Source organism: Zeus faber (genome assembly GCF_960531495.2).
Source record: "Zeus faber genome assembly, chromosome: 4".
NCBI classification, from domain to species: Eukaryota; Metazoa; Chordata; class Actinopteri; order Zeiformes; family Zeidae; genus Zeus; species Zeus faber.
In genome coordinates, this window is record NC_137191.1 from 36,898,317 (window position 1) to 36,918,316 (window position 20,000).

Here is a 20,000-nt window from a genome sequence, read left to right on the forward strand (position 1 = left end):
CGTGTCCATTGTAGGTGCTTTCAGGGGTGGACAGGGGTCAGCATGGACACGGTGAGCTCCCATACATTACATTTACATTACATTGCATTTAGCGGACGCTTTTTTCCAAAGCAACTTACAATTTTTCAAACACTGACGGACGCAGCCATCAGGAGCAATTAGGAGTTAAGTGTCTTGCTCAAGGACACTACAGCATGCTAGCAGGAGGAGCCTGGGATCCAACCAGCAGCCTTTAGATTACTAGATGACCAGCTCTACCTCCTGAGCTACCACCCCCATACGCAGCAAGCTGCCATGCACTGTGTGTTCTACACCTTTCTATCAGAGCAACATTCACTGTTTCAACACTTTGTGCTGCACTAGTTCTTCAGACTCCCCACGTGCATCAATGAGCCTTGGGCCCCGTGACCCTGTGGCCGGTTCAGCGCTCGTCCTTCCTTGGACACTTTTGGTAGTAACCACTGCACAGCGGGAACAGCCACAAGACCTGTGCTTGTGGAGATGCTCTGACCCAGTCGTCCAGCATCACAATGTGCTCCTTGTCAAAGTGGCTCAGATCCTGACCACGTCCATTTCTATACTTCAACAACTGACTCTTCACTTGCTGCCTCATATAATAATAAATAACACTATAACTATATATATATACATATATATATAACAGCATAATTATTAATAATATATAACAGCATATACTGTATTATAATAAATATATATCCCACCCCTTGACAGGTGCCATTTGAACCAGATGATCAATGTTATTCTTGTTGCTGATCGAGATAGATAAATACACACACAGTATATGAATATATAACATAGAAGTAACATAGAAGTAACATAGTGGCACCTCTCCTTCGCGAGCACCGACAGCCCCTGCAGCAGGATGGGGACCACCGTCTGGTCCAGGTAAGCCCGTGTGGGCAGCGCCTGCAGGTCCACCTTCTGCTTCTTCTCTGCGCCGGACTTCTCGTTCTCCACGATGCGCTGAGGGGACACGGGTTGGAACGCTGAGACAGAGTACTGCGGTACACCCGAGGGAGAACTGCGGTACACCCGAGGGAGAACTGCGGTACACCCGGGGGGAGTACTGCGGTACACCCGAGGGAGAACTGCGGTACACCCGGGGGAGTACTGCGGTACACCCGGGGGAGTACTGCGGTACCCCTAACTGAACATGTTTGCATGGCTCCATACCTGGATGTTCTCCGTCAGACCGTACTCAGCGTGCGGGTTCTCAGCCACCTACAGGATCAACACCAGGCTTTTCAACACCCATCGCTTCCCCAGGAGACATGCTAATGCTAATGCTAGGCGGTGGATCGGCGTTCACTCACCGGGGTGTGTCCCTCCATGGACTGCTCTGCCTCCGTGTGGTCTGCAACACACACAGTCACCGAACATCAACACCGGACCTCAAACACTAACCACAGCCGGACACGGGGCGGGGCGGGTTAACCATATAGCACATTCAAAGAGAAGCGGGAGGCACCGGGATGAACGGAAGCGGCCTGGGCCACACGGCGCCGGGTCCGTGAGGCAGGAGCGTGACCGACGCTAACGACTCATTTAGACGAGACGCAGCCGAGAGGTGGCAGGACCCCTCCGGCCGCAGAGTGCCGCGCTTCCCGGCGTTTGTGTTCGTGTGTCGGAAGGAAAAGCTGATTTTTGTGTTTGGTCGTCTACTGCATCAACCGCAGCAGAAGCATCTTTTCACATTGAAAACTCAAGTGCGACGAGCGGCGCCGGCTCCAAACAAAAGGAAGCGTCGTGCACTCACCGTCCGCCATGTTTGTTGTTAGGTTCACGCAGAGCGCGCTGTGACGTCATGGGCGGAAGTGGTTGGGAGCGTTGTCTTGACGTCGCCCCGCCGCAGCGCCCCCCGCTGTCAGGATGACGAAACGTGAAGGACTCAAAACTAGTGACGTCATTGAGGCCCCACGCCGCCGAGCGCCACTGGGAGAAGAAAAGAAGAAGAAGAAACAGAAGAAGAAGAAACAGAAGAAGAAGAAGAAAGAAGAAGAAGAAACAGTCTTTATTTGTCACACACACACATGCACATGCTTTGGATGGTGCCAGTGAAATGGTTCCTCTGCATTTAACCATCCTGGCTTGTCCTTCCTCCGGGGCCACAGCCAGGAGCAGTAGAAAAGAAGAAGAAGAAGAAGAAACAGAAGAAGAAGAAACAGAATAAGAAGAAACAGAAGAAGAAGAAAAGAAGAAACAGAAGAAGAAACAGAAGAAACAGAAGAAGAAGAAGCAGAAGAAACAGAAGAAGAAGAAGCAGAAGAAGAAGAAACAGAATAAGAAGAAACAAAAGAAGAAAAGAAGAAGAAGAAATAGAAGAAACAGAAGAAGAAGAGGAAACAGAAGAAGAAGAAACAGAAGAAGAAACAGAAGAAGAAGAAGAAACAGAAGAAACAGAAGAAGAAGAAGAAGCAGACGAAGAAGAAACAGAAGAAGAAGAAGAAACAGAAGAAGAAGCAGAAGAAGAAGAAACAGAAGAAGAAGAAATAGAAGAAACAGAAGAAGAAACAGAAGAAGAAACAGAAGAAGAAGAAACAGAAGAAGAAGAAGAAACAGAAGAAACAGAAGAAGAAGAAGAAGAAGAAGAAGAAGAAACAGAAGCAGAAGAAGAAGAAGAAACAGAAAAAGAAGAAACAGAAGAAGAAGAAGAAGAAGAAGAAGAAACAGTCTTTATTTGTCACCCAGCACACCACACCACACCACACCACATCACAACACACCACAACACACCACACCACAACACACCACACCACACCACACCACACCACACCACATCACAACACACCACAACACACCACACCACACCACACCACACCACAACACACCACAACACACCACACCACACCACACCACATCACAACACACCACAACACACCACAACACACCACACCACACCACACCACACCACACCACATCACAACACACCACAACACACCACACCACACCACACCACACCACAACACACCACAACACACCACACCACACCACACCACATCACAACACACCACAACACACCACAACACACCACACCACACCACACCACACCACACCACACCACAACACACCACACCACACCACACCACACCACACCACATCACAACACACCACAACACACCACACCACACCACACCACACCACACCACATCACAACACACCACAACACACCACACCACACCACACCACACCACATCACAACACACCACACCACACCACACCACACCACAACACACCACAACACACCACACCACACCACACCACAACACACCACAACACACCACACCACACCACACCACACCACACCACACCACAACACACCACACCACACCACACCACACCACACCACATCACAACACACCACAACACACCACAACACACCACACCACACCACACCACATCACAACACACCACAACACACCACACCACACCACACCACACCACATCACAACACACCACAACACACCACACCACACCACACCACACCACATCACAACACACCACACCACACCACACCACACCACAACACACCACAACACACCACACCACACCACACCACAACACACCACAACACACCACACCACACCACACCACACCACACCACACCACAACACACCACACCACACCACACCACACCACACCACATCACAACACACCACAACACACCACAACACACCACACCACACCACACCACATCACAACACACCACAACACACCACACCACACCACACCACACCACACCACAACACACCACAACACACCACACCACACCACACCACATCACAACACACCACAACACACCACAACACACCACACCACACCACATCACAACACACCACAACACACCACAACACACCACACCACACCACACCACACCACACCACATCACAACACACCACACCACACCACACCACACCACACCACACCACACCACATCACAACACACCACAACACACCACACCACACCACACCACACCACACCACACCACAACACACCACACCACACCACAACACACCACAACACAACACAACACACCACAACACAACACACCACACCACACCACACCACAACACACCACAACACACCACACCACACCACACCACACCACACCACACCACAACACACCACACCACACCACACCACAACACAACACAACACAACACAACACAACACACCACAACACAACACACCACAACACACCACACCACACCACACCACACCACACCACAACACACCACAACACACCACACCACACCACACCACAACACACCACAACACACCACACCACACCACAACACACCACACCACACCACACCACACCACAACACACCACACCACAACACACCACAACACACCCCACCACACCACACCACAACACACCACACCACACCACACCACACCACAACACAACACACCACAACACAACACACCACAACACACCACAACACAACACACCACACCACACCACAACACACCACACCACAACACAACACACCACAACACACCACACCACACCACACCACACCACAACACACCACACCACACCACACCACACCACACCACACCACACCACAACACACCACAACACAACACACCACAACACACCACACCACACCACAACACAACACAACACAACACAACACAACACAACACACCACACCACAACACAACACACCACAACACACCACACCACATCACAACACACCACAACACACCACACCACACCACACCACACCACAACACACCACACCACACCACACCACAACACACCACACCACAACACACCACACCACACCACAACACACCACAACACAACACACCACACCACACCACAACACACCACAACACACCACAACACAACACACCACACCACACCACAACACACCACACCACAACACAACACACCACACCACACCACACCACATCACAACACACCACACCACAACACACCACACCACACCACACCACACCACACCACAACACACCACAACACAACACACCACAACACACCACACCACACCACACCACAACACACCACAACACAACACAACACACCACACCACAACACACCACAACACAACACAACACAACACACCACAACACAACACAACACACCACACCACAACACAACACACCACAACACAACACACCACAACACACCACACCACAACACAACACAACACACCACACCACAACACAACACAACACAACACACCACAACACAACACAACACACCACATCACACCACAACACACCACACCACAACACAACACACCACAACACACCACACCACACCACAACACACCACAACACACCACACCACACCACACCACACCACACCACAACACACCACAACACACCACACCACACCACACCACAACACACAACACAACACACCACACCACACCACAACACACCACAACACAACACACCACACCACAACACAACACACCACAACACAACACACCACAACACAACACACCACACCACAACACAACACACCACGACACGACACGACACAACACACCACAACACAACACAACACAACACACCACACCACACCACACCACACCACAACACACCACACCACAACACACCACACCACAACACAACACAACACACCACACCACACCACACCACAACACAACACACCACACCACAACACAACACAACACACCACAACACAACACACCACAACACAACACAACACAACACACCACAACACACCACACCACAACACAACACACCACAACACAACACACCACACCACAACACACCACAACACACCACACCACATCACAACACACCACAACACACCACAACACACCACAACACAACACAACACACCACACCACACCACACCACAACACAACACAACACACCACAACACACCACAACACAACACAACACAACACAACACACCACAACACAACACACCACAACACAACACAACACAACACACCACAACACACCACAACACAACACACCACATCACACCACACCACAACACACCACACCACACCACACCACAACACACCACAACACAACACACCACACCACAACACAACACAACACAACACACCACAACACAACACAACACAACACAACACACCACAACACAACACACCACACCACACCACACCACAACACAACACAACACAACACACCACACCACAACACAACACAACACAACACACCACAAAACAACACACCACACCACAACACAACACAACACACCACAACACAACCCACCACATCACAACACAACACACCACAACACAACACACCACATCACAACACACCACAACACACCACAACACACCACACCACATCACAACACACCACAACACACCACAACACACCACATGCCTGCACTGGGGTCAGCGCCGCAACGACGGCAAAAGTCATGAAATATATATTTTGTAAATAGTTTTTTTCAATGTTTCCTCGTTCTGTTTTCGTTCAGTGAAGATGTTGTAACGAGTGTGTTTCTACGTATTTATTCATTGATTCATTGATTTATTCGTATCTATTCATTTATATTTTTAAATGTATATTCATTTTTTTTTTTTTTTCATTGTTATCTATCTATAATCTATTAGTTTTTTTTATAAATGTATATTTATTTATTTATTTTTAATGTATTTATCAGTTTTATTTATTTTTATTAATTTTTTTTAATCTATTTATTTATTTACTTTTATCTATTCACCTATTTATTTATATTGTTTCCCTCCAATACAAAAAAGGACCTAAATAAAAACATGCACAACACTTCCTGTCCTGTCCCTGACCACGACGTGGACCCACCACCGGGTCCATTGGTCCCCGGACGCTGTCCAATTTAGACGCCCACTGCTCCTGGCTGCCCCCTGTATGTAGTTGTGCCTGCCACACCCCACCCAAGTGGCGTTTTGTTGGATTGTGACGCGGCGCCGCCCGTTAGCGGCAGCCTGCACAGGTGCTCCTCATTTACAGATTCACGGACGACGTGGTCTCCCAGGTACTGCACTCCACGCTCACACACCTGGATGGCAGGAAGGGGCCGACGTGAGATGCTGTTCATCAACTACAGTTCAGCTTTCAACACCATAGTCCCACCAGACTGACTGTCAAGCTGCAGGAGCTAGAACTTTACACTCCACTGTGTGCCTGGATCCTGGACTTCCTCACAGCCCGGCCCCAGGTGGTTAGGGTGGGGTTAGGGTGGGGAAGTACATGTCCAGCTCCCTCACCCTGAACACAGGATCCCCCCAGGGCTGCGTCCTCAGCCCCCTACTGTGCTCCCTGTACACACATGACTGTGTGGCCAGGTCCAGCTCCAACACCATCATCAAGTTTGCTGACGACACCGTCATGGCGGCCTGATCACCGATGAGGATGAGAAGGCCTACCGCCAGGAGGTGGCTGACCTGTCACTCTGGGGCCAGGACAACAGCCTCCACCTGAACGTCAGCAAAGCTAAGGAGCTGATTGTGAACTTTAGGAGAGGACTACAACCGAGGACGCACGCGCCCTTGGTGATTAATGGGACTTCTGTGGACAGGGTGAGCAGCTTCAAGTACCTGGGAGTCCACATCACAGAGGACTTAACATGGACTTTACAAACAGACACTCTGGTGAGAAAGGCGAGGCAGCGTCTTTACCACCTCAGGCAGCTGAGGAAACTCAGGGTCTCGGTGAGGATCCTCAAGTCCTTCTACTGTGGAGCAGTGGAGAGCATCCTGACAGGCACCATCACTGCCTGCTTTGTACTGTACTGCTCAGGACAGGAGGGCCCTGCAGAGGGTGGTGCCTTCAGCCCAACGTACCACTGCCACCACCCTCCCCTCCCTGCAGGACTTATACACCAGGAGGTGTAGTAGCAGAGCTGCAGCGTCATGGAGGATCCTCACCACCACCACCACAACGCACTGTTCCAGCTGCTGTGGTGGAGCAGGAGCCTCCACAGCCACACAACGAGAACAGAGACTGAGACAGAGTTTCTACATCAAGACATAAGAACTGTCAACGCTGACCTCACCAGGGGTCCTCACTGCCTTACTGTACTGTATGTAGCATACTGTACTGCATACTGTATCACTGTACTGGGTTACTTGCGTCACAGCAAGAAGGTCCTGGGTTCGATTCCCGCCTGGGGCGCTGTTGGCACCGTGCTCCGGTGGGTTATCTCCCAAACAGGAGCCTTTCTGGGTGGAGTTTGCATGTTCTCCCCGTGCTCACATGGGGTTTCCTCCACCTAACGTCAGTATGGACCCCCACCCAAAACATGCACCCATCATGGTCTGACCAGCGATGGACACTCGTCCACGTACGCTGCCCCCTGCTCCTGGCTGTGGCCCCGGAGGAAGCACAAGCCAGGATGGTTCAATGCAGAGGAACCATTTCACCAGCACCACCCAAAGCATGTGTGTGTGTGTTGTAGTGTGGTGCTGTGTGACGATTAAAGATTGTTCTTCTGCATACTGCACTGCATACTGTACTGCATGCTGTATGCTGTATCACTATACTGGGTAACTGCTTACTGTACTGCATACTGTATTACTATACTGGGTTACTGCATACTGTATTACTGTACTGGGTTACTGCATACTGAACTGTATGCTGTATCACTGTTCTGTATGTAGCATTCTGTACTGCATACTGTATCACTGTACTGTTTGTAGCATACTGTAATGCATACTGTATCACTGTACTGTTTGTAGCATACTGTAATGCATACTGTATCACTGTTCTGGGTTACTACATACTGTACTGCATACTGTATCACTGTTACTGTATACTGTACTGCATACTGTATCACTGTTCTGGGTTACTACATACTGTACTGAATACTGTATCACTGTTACTGCATACTGTACTACATACTGTATCACTGTTCTGGGTTACTGCATACTGTACTGTATACTGTATCACTGTTACTGTATACTCTGGGTTACTGCATACTGTACTGTATTGCTGTTCTTTTGGCTGTTACTGTATTTCTGTGTAGTACTGTTGTATACTGTACTGTATATCTCCATACTCACTTTATTCACATGCACTTTACTGCACATATCTGTACATACAAATAGCCGAGAGAGCAGAGAGAATGAGCAGAAAGTTAGAGATATAACCATGACAACGAGATTTAAAAACTCCGGTACTGGGTGTACTGGGGGTCTGCGGGGGTCTGGGGTCCTGGTCGTAGGTCACCCTGTGCCGTCAGCAGCTCCGTGCACCACAGGGTGCATGAGCGTTAATCCAGAGTTCAAACTCTCAACCTGCAAAGCCTCTTTTTTAATCACCGGGAGACGCGGACACCAACTCAGAGGCCAAACAGACACCACACCCCCCCAGAGCTCCACCCAAAGCACCAGGGGGCACCCAACCCGCAGTGCCGCCCATGCATCCCCAACCCGTTTATATACATATATAATATCGTTACATACAGTGGTGTAAAGTAACAGTAAAAATACTTTGTAACTGTATTAAAGTATTTTTGGGGAGTATCTGTACTTTACTTCCGTTAATATATCTCTGTGGACTTTTACTTTGACTTCCAGACATTTCCTAGTGAATGAAACCAGAGGAAAACTGGTCGATGATGTTAGTGAAGCCAGTTCTCACAAAGTGAACGTGAGTGAATGGAGGGTGACATCAGCAGCAAGCTGAGCGCTGCTCAGGGTTGCCAGGTCTGAGCTTTTGGGGCTGGGTTTGTCGTCGTGTTGTTGTCTTTACCGAACAAGTACAGGTCTGTCCCAGTGAGACAGCTAGAGCGGACGTGTCGGAGAGCCGCGCCCACAGCCACGCCCGCCTCCAGCAGCGACGCTGCTCCGCCTGCACCCGCTACCACTGATGGAGGCCAACGCCCGGGGCCATGTTTACAACAAACGTTTTATTGTGTGAGAGTGAAAGATGCATCTAACCCAATGAAGTGCCTCTTGTGTTTTACTGGAAAATACGGAAAAATTGGCAACCAGAATTAAATCAGACAAAACAAAAACTAAGCTCAAAGCAAAATAATAACTTTGTTGTTTTTTCTCCACTGTGTTTACTTTGACTTTTGATACTGAAGTACCTTTAATACCAGATACTTGAGACTTTTACTCAAGTAGTTTATAATGAGTGACTTTCACTTAAATCCTTAAAACAAAGTCCTTTATTAGTATTTTTCATGCACTACTGATGAATGATAGTGTTGAATGAATGAATGATGACTTCTGGTCCTGGTTCCTCAGGATTAAGCTCCACCTGCTCCTCAGGCTCCTCATGCAGATTAGCGGTTCTTGGCTGAGGAGCGTCCAGATATATTTATATCTTCAGGGGATTGGAGGTCCAGCCTGAGCTCCGTCCTCCTTCAAGGCGGCTTGAGAGGGCTCTGCATCCCGGACCATGTCTCTGTCCAGCGACTTGTCCGGCCTCCCCTGGAGAAACCACAGCTCCGGCCTGACCCGGGACCCCCCACTGTCCCAGCAGGGAGAGAACATCATCGGGGTCTACCTGCTGCTGCTGGGTGAGTGAGAGGAGAGGAGGCAATAGATGTGGTCGTACTGTAGTAGTACTGTGGTAGTGCTGTAGTAGTACTTGGTAGTACTGTAGTGGTGCTGTGGTAGTACTGTAGTGGTACTGTGGTGGTCCTGTGGAAGTACTGTGGAAGTACTGTAGTAGTACTGTGATAGTACTGTAGTAGTACTGTGATAGTACTGTAGTAGTTCTGTAGTAGTTCTGTGGTATTACTGTACTAGTACTGTGGTAGTGCTGTGGTAGTACTATGGTAGTACTGTAGTAGTATTGTGGTAGTAATGTAGTAGTGCTGTAGAAGTAATGTAGTAGTGCTGTAGTAGTACTGTAGTAGTACTGTGGTAGTACTGTGGTATTTCTGTAGTAGTACTGTGGCAGTACTGTAGTAGTACTGTGGTGGTACTGTGGTTGTACTGTAGTAGTACTGTGGTGCTGTGCGGGTGTTTGTGCCTAAGTGTTGCAGGTTAATCCTTCAGTTGATTCAGTTTCAGGTCGAATTGACTCCAAGTTCAAAACAAGAGTAAAAGAGATCGAAGAGACAATGATCAAGGATAGACAGACAGGCTGACAGATAGACAGATAGACAGACACAGACAGACAGACAGACAGACAGACAGATAGGCTGACAGACAGACAGACAGACAGACAGACAGACAGACAGACAGACAGACAGACAGACAGACAGATAGATAGATAGATAGATAGATAGATAGATAGATAGATAGATAGATAGATAGATAGATAGATAGACACATAGATAGATAGACAGATAGATGGATGGAGGTCTGGTGGTGTCTCCTCAGGGTGGTTGTCCTGGTTTGGGAACAGCATCGTGCTCTTCGTCCTGTTCCGCCAGCGGGCGTGGCTGCAGCCCTCTGACTACCTGACCCTCAACCTGGCCGTGTCGGACGCCAGCATCTCCGTGTTCGGATACTCCAGAGGCATCATCGAGATCTTCAACATCTTCAAGGACAATGGCTACCTCATCTCCTCCATCTGGACCTGCCAGGTAGACGCTCTGGGGGCGCGGTGCCTTGCTGAAGGGCACTGCTCTGTCTGCTCTGGGTCTTTGAACCACCAGGTTCCTCTTTACTTCCTGTCAGGACATTAAGAGCTTCCTCTACAGAGAACTCCAAGAAGGAGCTAGAACTCCAAAAACGATCTGATTTATTTAAACCACTGTCTCCTGTACAAAAATACAAATGAAATAAAATAACAGTACATCCTAGTACAACACAGAACATCACAGTACATCACAGGACAACACGGTACATCAGAATACATCTCAGAACATCACCTGTGAGCAGAATGGAGCAGGAAGCATCTCACCGCCACGTATACAGAGAATTTGACTAATGACGAAATTATGCTAACTACCAGATTGTGCTAATTACCAGATTATGAAAATGAAGTGGTTTAGTCCTTCAGCGTAATGGACCTGATGTGGTCGCTCATATAAAAACATTAGACACGTCGCACCTCAAACCAGGAGACCAGGCTGCATCATCTCACTGCCTTGCTAAAAGGCACCAAAACTGCAAGAACAGGTGAACTGAGATCAACTACCATTGTGCTTTTCTGTCCAGATTTCCTTGGATTTCAGCTCCAGACCTTTATCACAGAGGGCTTTGCGGTGACTCTTGGTTTCCATGGTGACCCTCTGCTGTTGTTGTTCCTACAGGTTGATGGTTTTTTCACGTTGGTCTTCGGGCTGAGCAGCATCAACACTCTAACGGTCATCAGCGTCACGCGCTACATCAAGGGCTGTCATCCCAGCAGCTGTACGAGTCCAGAACCATCTAATAATGAATCCAGAATCATCTTATAACTAGCCCAGAACCATCGAATGACCAGTCAAGAACCATCTACTAACTGGTCAAGTACCATCTAATGATCAGTCCAGAACCATCTAATATCCAGTCCAGAATAATCTAATAACCAGTCCAGAACCATCAAATAACCACCCAAGCGCCATCTAATAACCAGTCCAGAATCATCTAATAACTAGTCCAGAACCTTCTAATAACAAGTCAAGAACCATCTAGTAAACGGTCAAGAACCATCTAATAACCAGGCCAGAATCATCTAATAAACAGTCAAGAACCACCTAATAACCAGGCCAGAATCATCTAATAACCAGTCAAGAACCATCTAATGACCAGTCCAGAACCATCAAATAACCACTCAAGAACCATCTAATAACCAGTCCAGAACCATCAAATAACCAGTCCAGAACCATCTAATAACCAGTCCAGAATAATCTAATAACCAGTCCAGAAGCATATAATAACGGTTCCAGAACCATCCAATAACCAGTCAACAACCAACTAATAACCAGTGCAGAACCATCTAATAACCAGCCCAGAACCATCTAATAACCAGTCTAGAACCATCTAACAACCAGTCAAGAACCATCTAATAACCACTCAAGAACCATCTAATAACCAGTCCACAATCATCTAATAACCAGTAGGAACCATCTAATGACCAGTCAAGAACCATTTAATAACCAGTCCGGAATCACCTAATAACCAATCAAGAAATGGTGGTTCTTTACTTGTTATTATATGATTCTGGACTGGTTATTTGATGGTTCTTGAAGTGTCATTAGATAGTTCTTGACTGGTAACCAGTCCAGAATCATCTAATAACCAGTCAGAAACCATCTAACAACCAATGCAGAACATCTAATAACCAGTCCAGAACCATCTAATAGCAGTACAGAACCCTCTAATAACCAGTCAAGAACCATCTTATAACCAGTCCAGAATCATCTAATAACTAGCCCAGAAAAATCTAATAGCCTATGCAGAACCATCTAATAACCAGTCAAGAACCATCTAATAATCATTCAAGAACCATCTAATAACCAGTCAAGAACCATCTAATAATCATTCAAGAACCATTTAATAACCAGTCCGGAATCACCTAATAACCAGTCAAGAACTGATGGTTCTTTACTTATTATATGATTCTGAACTGGTTATTTGATGGTTCTTAAAGTGTCATTAGATAGTTCTGGACTGGTAACCAGTCCAGAACTATCTAATGACCAGTCTAAAATAATCTAATAGCTTGTAATACCTTCTAATAGCAGATGCATGATGGAAGAAGTCAAACCAGATAGAATCTTTGGAACTGTTTTTTGTTTTTTTTAAACCAGTTTCCACTTTCCTGTTCCCAGCTCATCACATCACCAACGCCTCCATCAGTGCCTGCTTGGTCATCATCTGGGCTGGGGCGACCTTCTGGTCTGGTGCCCCCTTGCTTGGGTGGGGGAGTTACACCGGTAGGAACCCAGCTCTGCAGTGGTCCAATCAGGTCCAAATCAGTCCAAGCAGATTCAGATCGGTCATGTGAGATGGAGGGAGCTTTTTAGACGTGAAGTTCTTCTTTCATATTTCCTTCATCTGAAACGTTGTGTCTCGCTGCTGGTCCAGATCGAGGGTACGGGACGTGCGAGATCGACTGGGCCAAGGCCAACTACTCCTCCGTCCACAGGTCCTACATCATCTGCATCGTGGTCTTCTGCTTTCTGGTCCCGGTGGTGCTTATGCTCTTTTGCTACGTGTCTATCATCAACACGGTGAAGAGGGGGAACGCCATGGCGGCTGAGGGCGACCTGACAGACCGCCAGAGGAAGATCGAGAGGGACGTCACCATTGTGAGTCAACTTTAGATTTAACCGGTTTGCTCTTTGTAACGGGTGTGGTTAGGACCCAATTGCAGCACAAAGACAGGCAGGGATGTTTGGTAATGTCTTTTATTTGTAGAGCAGAAGGAAGACAGGCAGGGAGCAGGCAGGATATGTGGTCGGGGACAGGCAGGTTCGATAACGAGGAGTGCAGACAGAAGACAGGCGGGGGGGCAGGCAGGGTACGTGGTCGGAGCGAGGCAGAGTCGGTAGCAGGGAATCAGTCCGGAGAACGCTGAGAGTCTGGTGCAAGCATCGAAGACAAACTGGCAATGGATGAATGGTGAGAGAGGCTTATATAGTGGTTGGATTGCTGATCGGGAACAGCTGTGTGCACAGGTGAATAGAGTTGGATTAATGAGACAGGTAAGGAGGGGGAGGGGAAGGTAGATGAAGGCGGAGATCATGACACTCTTAGCCAAAGCAACTTACACACAGTACATTTTATGGAGTACTAGTTATAGTAATAGTAATGTACAGGGGGAGTCACCTTCATCCAAAGCAAGTACCCACCAAGTGTATCTGTCCGTAGTAGCAGTGACAGTATCTGCACCAGAACCAGGACCAGCAGAGTCCCACAGTTTGAATCTTTGGGCAGTGACTCTAAATTGAATTAAAAGATAAGACAAACATCAAAAGCATGAAACCCAAAACTGAGACACATGACCATGGGAAGCAAGAATTCAGAGCAGATCAGAGATTACGGTGTCGAGGTACAGGAGAAGAAGACAGTTGGCAATAACCAGGTCCAGGTCCAGGTCCAGGTCCCATTTTGCTGCATGTACAACTAGAAATGAGTTTGTTAGACGTAGTGAAACACAAATTAGCATCAGAATTAGCTTTTGTTCTGAGCGGCCTGCAGCGGTTTGCTAACCTAAGCTGCTCTGCCCCCCTCCAGGTCTCCATAGTGATCTGCATGGCCTTCATCCTGGCCTGGTCTCCTTATGCCGTGGTGTCTGTCTGGTCGGCGTGGGGCTTCCACGTCCCCAGCCTGACAAGTATCTTTGCGCGGCTCTTTGCCAAGTCCGCCTCCTTCTACAATCCGCTCATCTACTTCGGCCTCAGCTCCAAGTTCCGGAAGGACGTGGCGGTGCTGCTGCCATGCGGCCGACGGGCCACGGACGCCGTGCGCCTCAAGCGCTTCAGGCCCAATGCCGACACCCCGGGCCGGCCTTGCCCCCGGCTCAAGGGGGTGCTGAACACCACCGAGAGGAAGTACGTCCTGGGGGGGGCGCCGCACCAGGCCCCCCATCCCGACTACAGGGTGGGGAGTCCGCCCTGCACCCCTCCGCCCACCAACAAGGAGGTGTTCTACATCCAGACCACACCCAAACCCCCAGAGGGCTTAGTCGAGTGCGAGAGACTGTAGAACTTTGTAGAAGACTTTCTGCTCCTGATCAAGAGGCTATTACTGGAGATCAAGGAGAAGGAACTTGGTTCTGGCACGTAGGGAGGACATTCTGAAGGACTCTCGTCATCGGACTCGGCCAGGTCTCTGCTGGAGTCCCTACATTTAATATTTATGATCAACTTTTATTTTTTAGAGGAAAATCAAGCATAAATCCAAGTCCACCCAGGTTCAGTTTGACTCGCACGGTTCTGGAGTCAAAGCTTTGAATCTGACTCGTCACCTTAACGTCTCTGAATTTATTTGACTCGGTCTCGGCCACAAAGAGTCATTGGATGTGGTCCTGGTCCTGGTCCTGGTCCTGGTCCTGGTCCTGGTCTTGCTTCGGGTCCTCTGGAACCCTCTCACTCTTTATACTGAGTTGTGCAGATGTTGCTCAGAACTAGAACTTAAATCAGAACCAGAACCAGAACCTGAGACTCTGAAGTGAAAGACCAGCAGTGAGATTCTGTTTAGTGACGAGTCTGATGTCTTGTTACATGGACGGACGTTTCACATGCTGCTGCTCTGAAAGATCTCCTCTACAAACTGGGTGAAATCAGGGGCTGACCATTTGTAACGAGATCAAACATGAAATAAATGCCTGTGTTGTGCAGAATAAAAAATATACTTTTAATGGACAGTGTTGTTGTCTCCTTCCTGGTGAACCAGCTTGTGCTTCACCATTTTAGTGAGCATTTCAATGCCTACCAAGCAGTAGACAATCTTGTCATCTATAAGCCCTTTGACTTTCGTGCATCAATGAGCCTTGGGCCCCGTGACCCTGTGGCCGGTTCAGCGCTCGTCCTTCCTTGGACACTTTTGGTAGTAACCACTGCACAGAGGGAACAGCCACAAGACCTGTGCTTGTGGAGATGCTCTGACCCAGTCGTCCAGCATCACAATGTGCTCCTTGTCAAAGTGGCTCAGATCCTGACCGCGCCCATGTCTATACTTCAACAACTGACTCTTCACCTGCTGCCTCATATATATATCATATATAACACTATGTATATATTGAAATATATAACACTATATTTATAACAATAATATATATAATATATAACAGTATATATATAATAATTATAATGTATAAAATGATATATATAATAATAATAAATAATAGTATATATATGATAGAAGAACCATAAGAACCGCAGTAGAACCAGTCAAACGGTGGGAGTTCATAATGTTTTTAAGGAAATTCCAACTAAAAAACACCTGATTCAAGCAGAAAATACACAACACATGGAGGGAGGGAGGTAGGAGGGGGGAGGAGGAGGGAGGGAGGGAGGAGGGAGGAGGGAGGAGGGAGGTGAGTGATAAGAGTTGTTGTTCCATTTAAGAGCATTACCTCATTGCCTCTGCAGAGCAGGAAGAAAGAAAGAGAGAGAGAGAGACAGAGAGGGAGAGACAGAGAGGGAGAGACAGAGAGAGAGACAGAGAGAGAGACAGAGAGAGAGAGACAGAGAGAGACAGAGAGAGAGAGACAGAGAGAGAGAGACAGGGAGGAGGGGGGGAGTGGCAACTTTTGGCAGCCATCGTCTCATGGAGTCACTGACAGGGAAGAATGACATCACCTCTTTTAATGAGACCTTCTCTCTCTCCAGATGTGTTTCCACAAGTGTTCTTCTCTCTCAGTTTAGATGCAGGCTCTGCTCTCTCTCTGTCTCTCTCTCTGTCTCCCTCTCTGTCTCTCTCTCTCTGTCTCTCTCTCTGTCTCCCTCTCTGTCTCTCTCTCTCTGTCTCTGTCTCTGTCTCTCTCTCTGCTCTCTCTCTGTCTCTCTCTCTGTCTCTCTCTCTGTCTCTCTCTCTGCTCTCTCTCTGTCTCTCTCTCTGTCTCTCTCTCTGTCTCTCTCTCTGTCTCTCTCTTTGTCTCTCTCTCTGCTCTCTCTCTGCTCTCTCTCTGTCTCTCTCTCTGTCTCTCCCTCTGCTCTCTCTCTGTCTCTCTCTCTGTCTCTCTCTCTGTCTCTCTCTCTGTCTCTCTCTCTCTTCTATTCCTCCTGGTGTCTTCCTGATCCATCATGGCTGACGGGGTGAGGAGGGTCCAGCCTTTCACCATCAGCACCAAACTGTCGGTGCCAGACCAGTGGCACCAGGACCCAGGGGACCCCAGCGCGTCCGGGTCCAGGTCCAGATCCGGGTCTGGCTCTGGCTCTGCCTCCTTCCTGGGTCCGGTCCAGCAGGAAGAGGATCCGGACCGAGCCTGGACCGGATCTCCCACCGCGTCCAGATCCATCAAGAAGATCGCCATCTGCAGCCCAGGACCGGGACTTGAGGACCATGGGGATCCTGGGGACCATGGGGACCCTGGGGACCCTGGGGCTCCTGGGGATCCTGGGGATCCTGGGGATCCTGGGGATCCTGGGGGTCCTGGGGATCCTGGGGATCCTGGGGGTCCTGGGGATCCTGGGGATCCTGGGGGTCCTGGGGATCCTGGGGACTCTCAGGAAATAAGGCACTGCAACCCGGAGGTCCAGCCTGAAGGATCTTCAGAGGACCTTCAGAGGAGCCGCGGGCCTCAGGTAGAGCATCACAGTGAAGTTAGTTTCATATTGGAGGCTGCACAGCTTGAATGTGTTTATTGAAGCATCTGTCCTGCTCTGTCTGTTATATACTTTAAACATCTGTCCTGCTCTGTCTGTTATATACTTTAAGCATCTGTCCTGCTCTGTGTGTTATATACTTTAAACATCTGTCCTGCTCTGTCTGTTATATACTTTAAACATCTGTCCTACTCTGTCTGTTATATACTTTAAACATCTGTCCTGCTCTGTCTGTTATATACTTTAAACATCTGTCCTGCTCTGTCTGTTATATACTTTAAACATCTGTCCTGCTCTGTCTGTTATATACTTTAAACATCTGTCCTACTCTGTGTGTTATATACTTTAAACATCTGTCCTGCTCTGTCTGTTATATACTTTAAACATCTGTCCTGCTCTGTGTGTTATATACTTTAAACATCTGTCCTGCTCTGTGTGTTATATACTTTAAACATCTGTCCTGCTCTGTCTGTTATATACTTTAAACATCTGTCCTGCTCTGTGTGTTATATACTTTAAACATCTGTCCTGCTCTGTCTGTTATATACTTTAAACATCTGTCCTGCTCTGTGTGTTATATACTTTAAGCATCTGTCCTGCTCTGTCTGTTATATACTTTAAACATCTGTCCTGCTCTGTCTGTTATATACTTTAAACATCTGTCCTGCTCTGTCTGTTATATACTTTAAACATCTGTCCTGCTCTGTGTGTTATATACTTTAAACATCTGTCCTGCTCTGTGTGTTATATACTTTAAACATCTGTCCTGCTCTGTCTGTTATATACTTTAAACATCTGTCCTGCTCTGTGTGTTATATACTTTAAACATCTGTCCTGCTCTGTCTGTTATATACTTTAAACATCTGTCCTACTCTGTCTGTTATATACTTTAAACATCTGTCCTACTCTGTCTGTTATATACTTTAAACATCTGTCCTGCTCTGTGTGTTATATACTTTAAACATCTGTCCTACTCTGTCTGTTATATACTTTAAACATCTGTCCTACTCTGTCTGTTATATACTTTAAACATCTGTCCTGCTCTGTCTGTTATATACTTTAAACATCTGTCCTACTCTGTCTGTTATATACTTTAAACATCTGTCCTGCTCTGTCTGTTATATACTTTAAACATCTGTCCTGCTCTGTCTGTTATATACTTTAAACATCTGTCCTGCTCTGTGTGTTATATACTTTAAACATCTGTCCTGCTCTGTCTGTTATATACTTTAAACATCTGTCCTACTCTGTGTGTTATATACTTTAAGCATCTGTCCTGCTCTGTGTGTTATATACTTTAAACATCTGTCCTGCTCTGTCTGTTATATACTTTAAACATCTGTCCTGCTCTGTCTGTTATATACTTTAAACATCTGTCCTACTCTGTCTGTTATATACTTTAAACATCTGTCCTGCTCTGTCTGTTATATACTTTAAACATCTGTCCTACTCTGTTATATACTTTAAACATCTGTCCTGCTCTGTGTGTTATATACTTTAAACATCTGTCCTACTCTGTCTGTTATATACTTTAAACATCTGTCCTGCTCTGTCTGTTATATACTTTAAACATCTGTCCTGCTCTGTCTGTTATATACTTTAAACATCTGTCCTGCTCTGTGTGTTATATACTTTAAGCATCTGTCCTGCTCTGTCTGTTATATACTTTAAACATCTGTCCTGCTCTGTCTGTTATATACTTTAAACATCTGTCCTGCTCTGTCTGTTATATACTTTAAACATCTGTCCTGCTCTGTGTGTTATATACTTTAAACATCTGTCCTGCTCTGTCTGTTATATATTTTAAACATCTGTCCTACTCTGTCTGTTATATATTTTAAACATCTGTCC

At 47.3% G+C, this 20,000-nt stretch overlaps 3 protein-coding genes across 3 annotated transcripts in view; 2 read left to right on the plus strand and 1 right to left on the minus strand.

The window, feature by feature from the left end:
- The window catches only part of dpy30 (dpy-30 histone methyltransferase complex regulatory subunit), a 2,486-nt gene extending 667 nt beyond the window's left edge, over nucleotides 1–1,819 (minus strand). The window contains exons 1-4 of the mRNA XM_079999009.1: nucleotides 1,778–1,819; nucleotides 1,335–1,375; nucleotides 1,195–1,242; nucleotides 848–984 (exon numbers count right to left, since the gene is read on the minus strand). Coding sequence (XP_079855135.1) covers nucleotides 848–984; nucleotides 1,195–1,242; nucleotides 1,335–1,375; nucleotides 1,778–1,787 — 236 coding nt within the window. The 5' untranslated portion in view covers nucleotides 1,788–1,819. The remainder of the gene's footprint in view (nucleotides 1–847; nucleotides 985–1,194; nucleotides 1,243–1,334; nucleotides 1,376–1,777) is intronic.
- Nucleotides 1,820–10,393: 8,574 nt separating this feature from the next.
- LOC307229591 (opsin-5-like) lies at nucleotides 10,394–15,585 on the plus strand (the record flags this gene model as incomplete). Its single annotated transcript, XM_079999591.1, has 6 exons — nucleotides 10,394–10,514; nucleotides 11,326–11,531; nucleotides 12,204–12,303; nucleotides 13,707–13,811; nucleotides 13,963–14,186; nucleotides 15,115–15,585. The coding sequence occupies 6 exons, from the start codon at nucleotides 10,394–10,396 to the stop codon at nucleotides 15,583–15,585; spliced, it is 1,227 nt and encodes a 408-aa protein (XP_079855717.1).
- Nucleotides 15,586–17,627: 2,042 nt separating this feature from the next.
- Nucleotides 17,628–20,000, plus strand: part of LOC307229592 (uncharacterized protein) — a gene marked incomplete at its 5' end in the record, with an annotated part of 22,692 nt that continues 20,319 nt past the window's right edge. Inside the window, one exon of the mRNA XM_079999592.1 lies at nucleotides 17,628–18,128. Coding sequence (XP_079855718.1) covers nucleotides 17,628–18,128 — 501 coding nt within the window. The remainder of the gene's footprint in view (nucleotides 18,129–20,000) is intronic.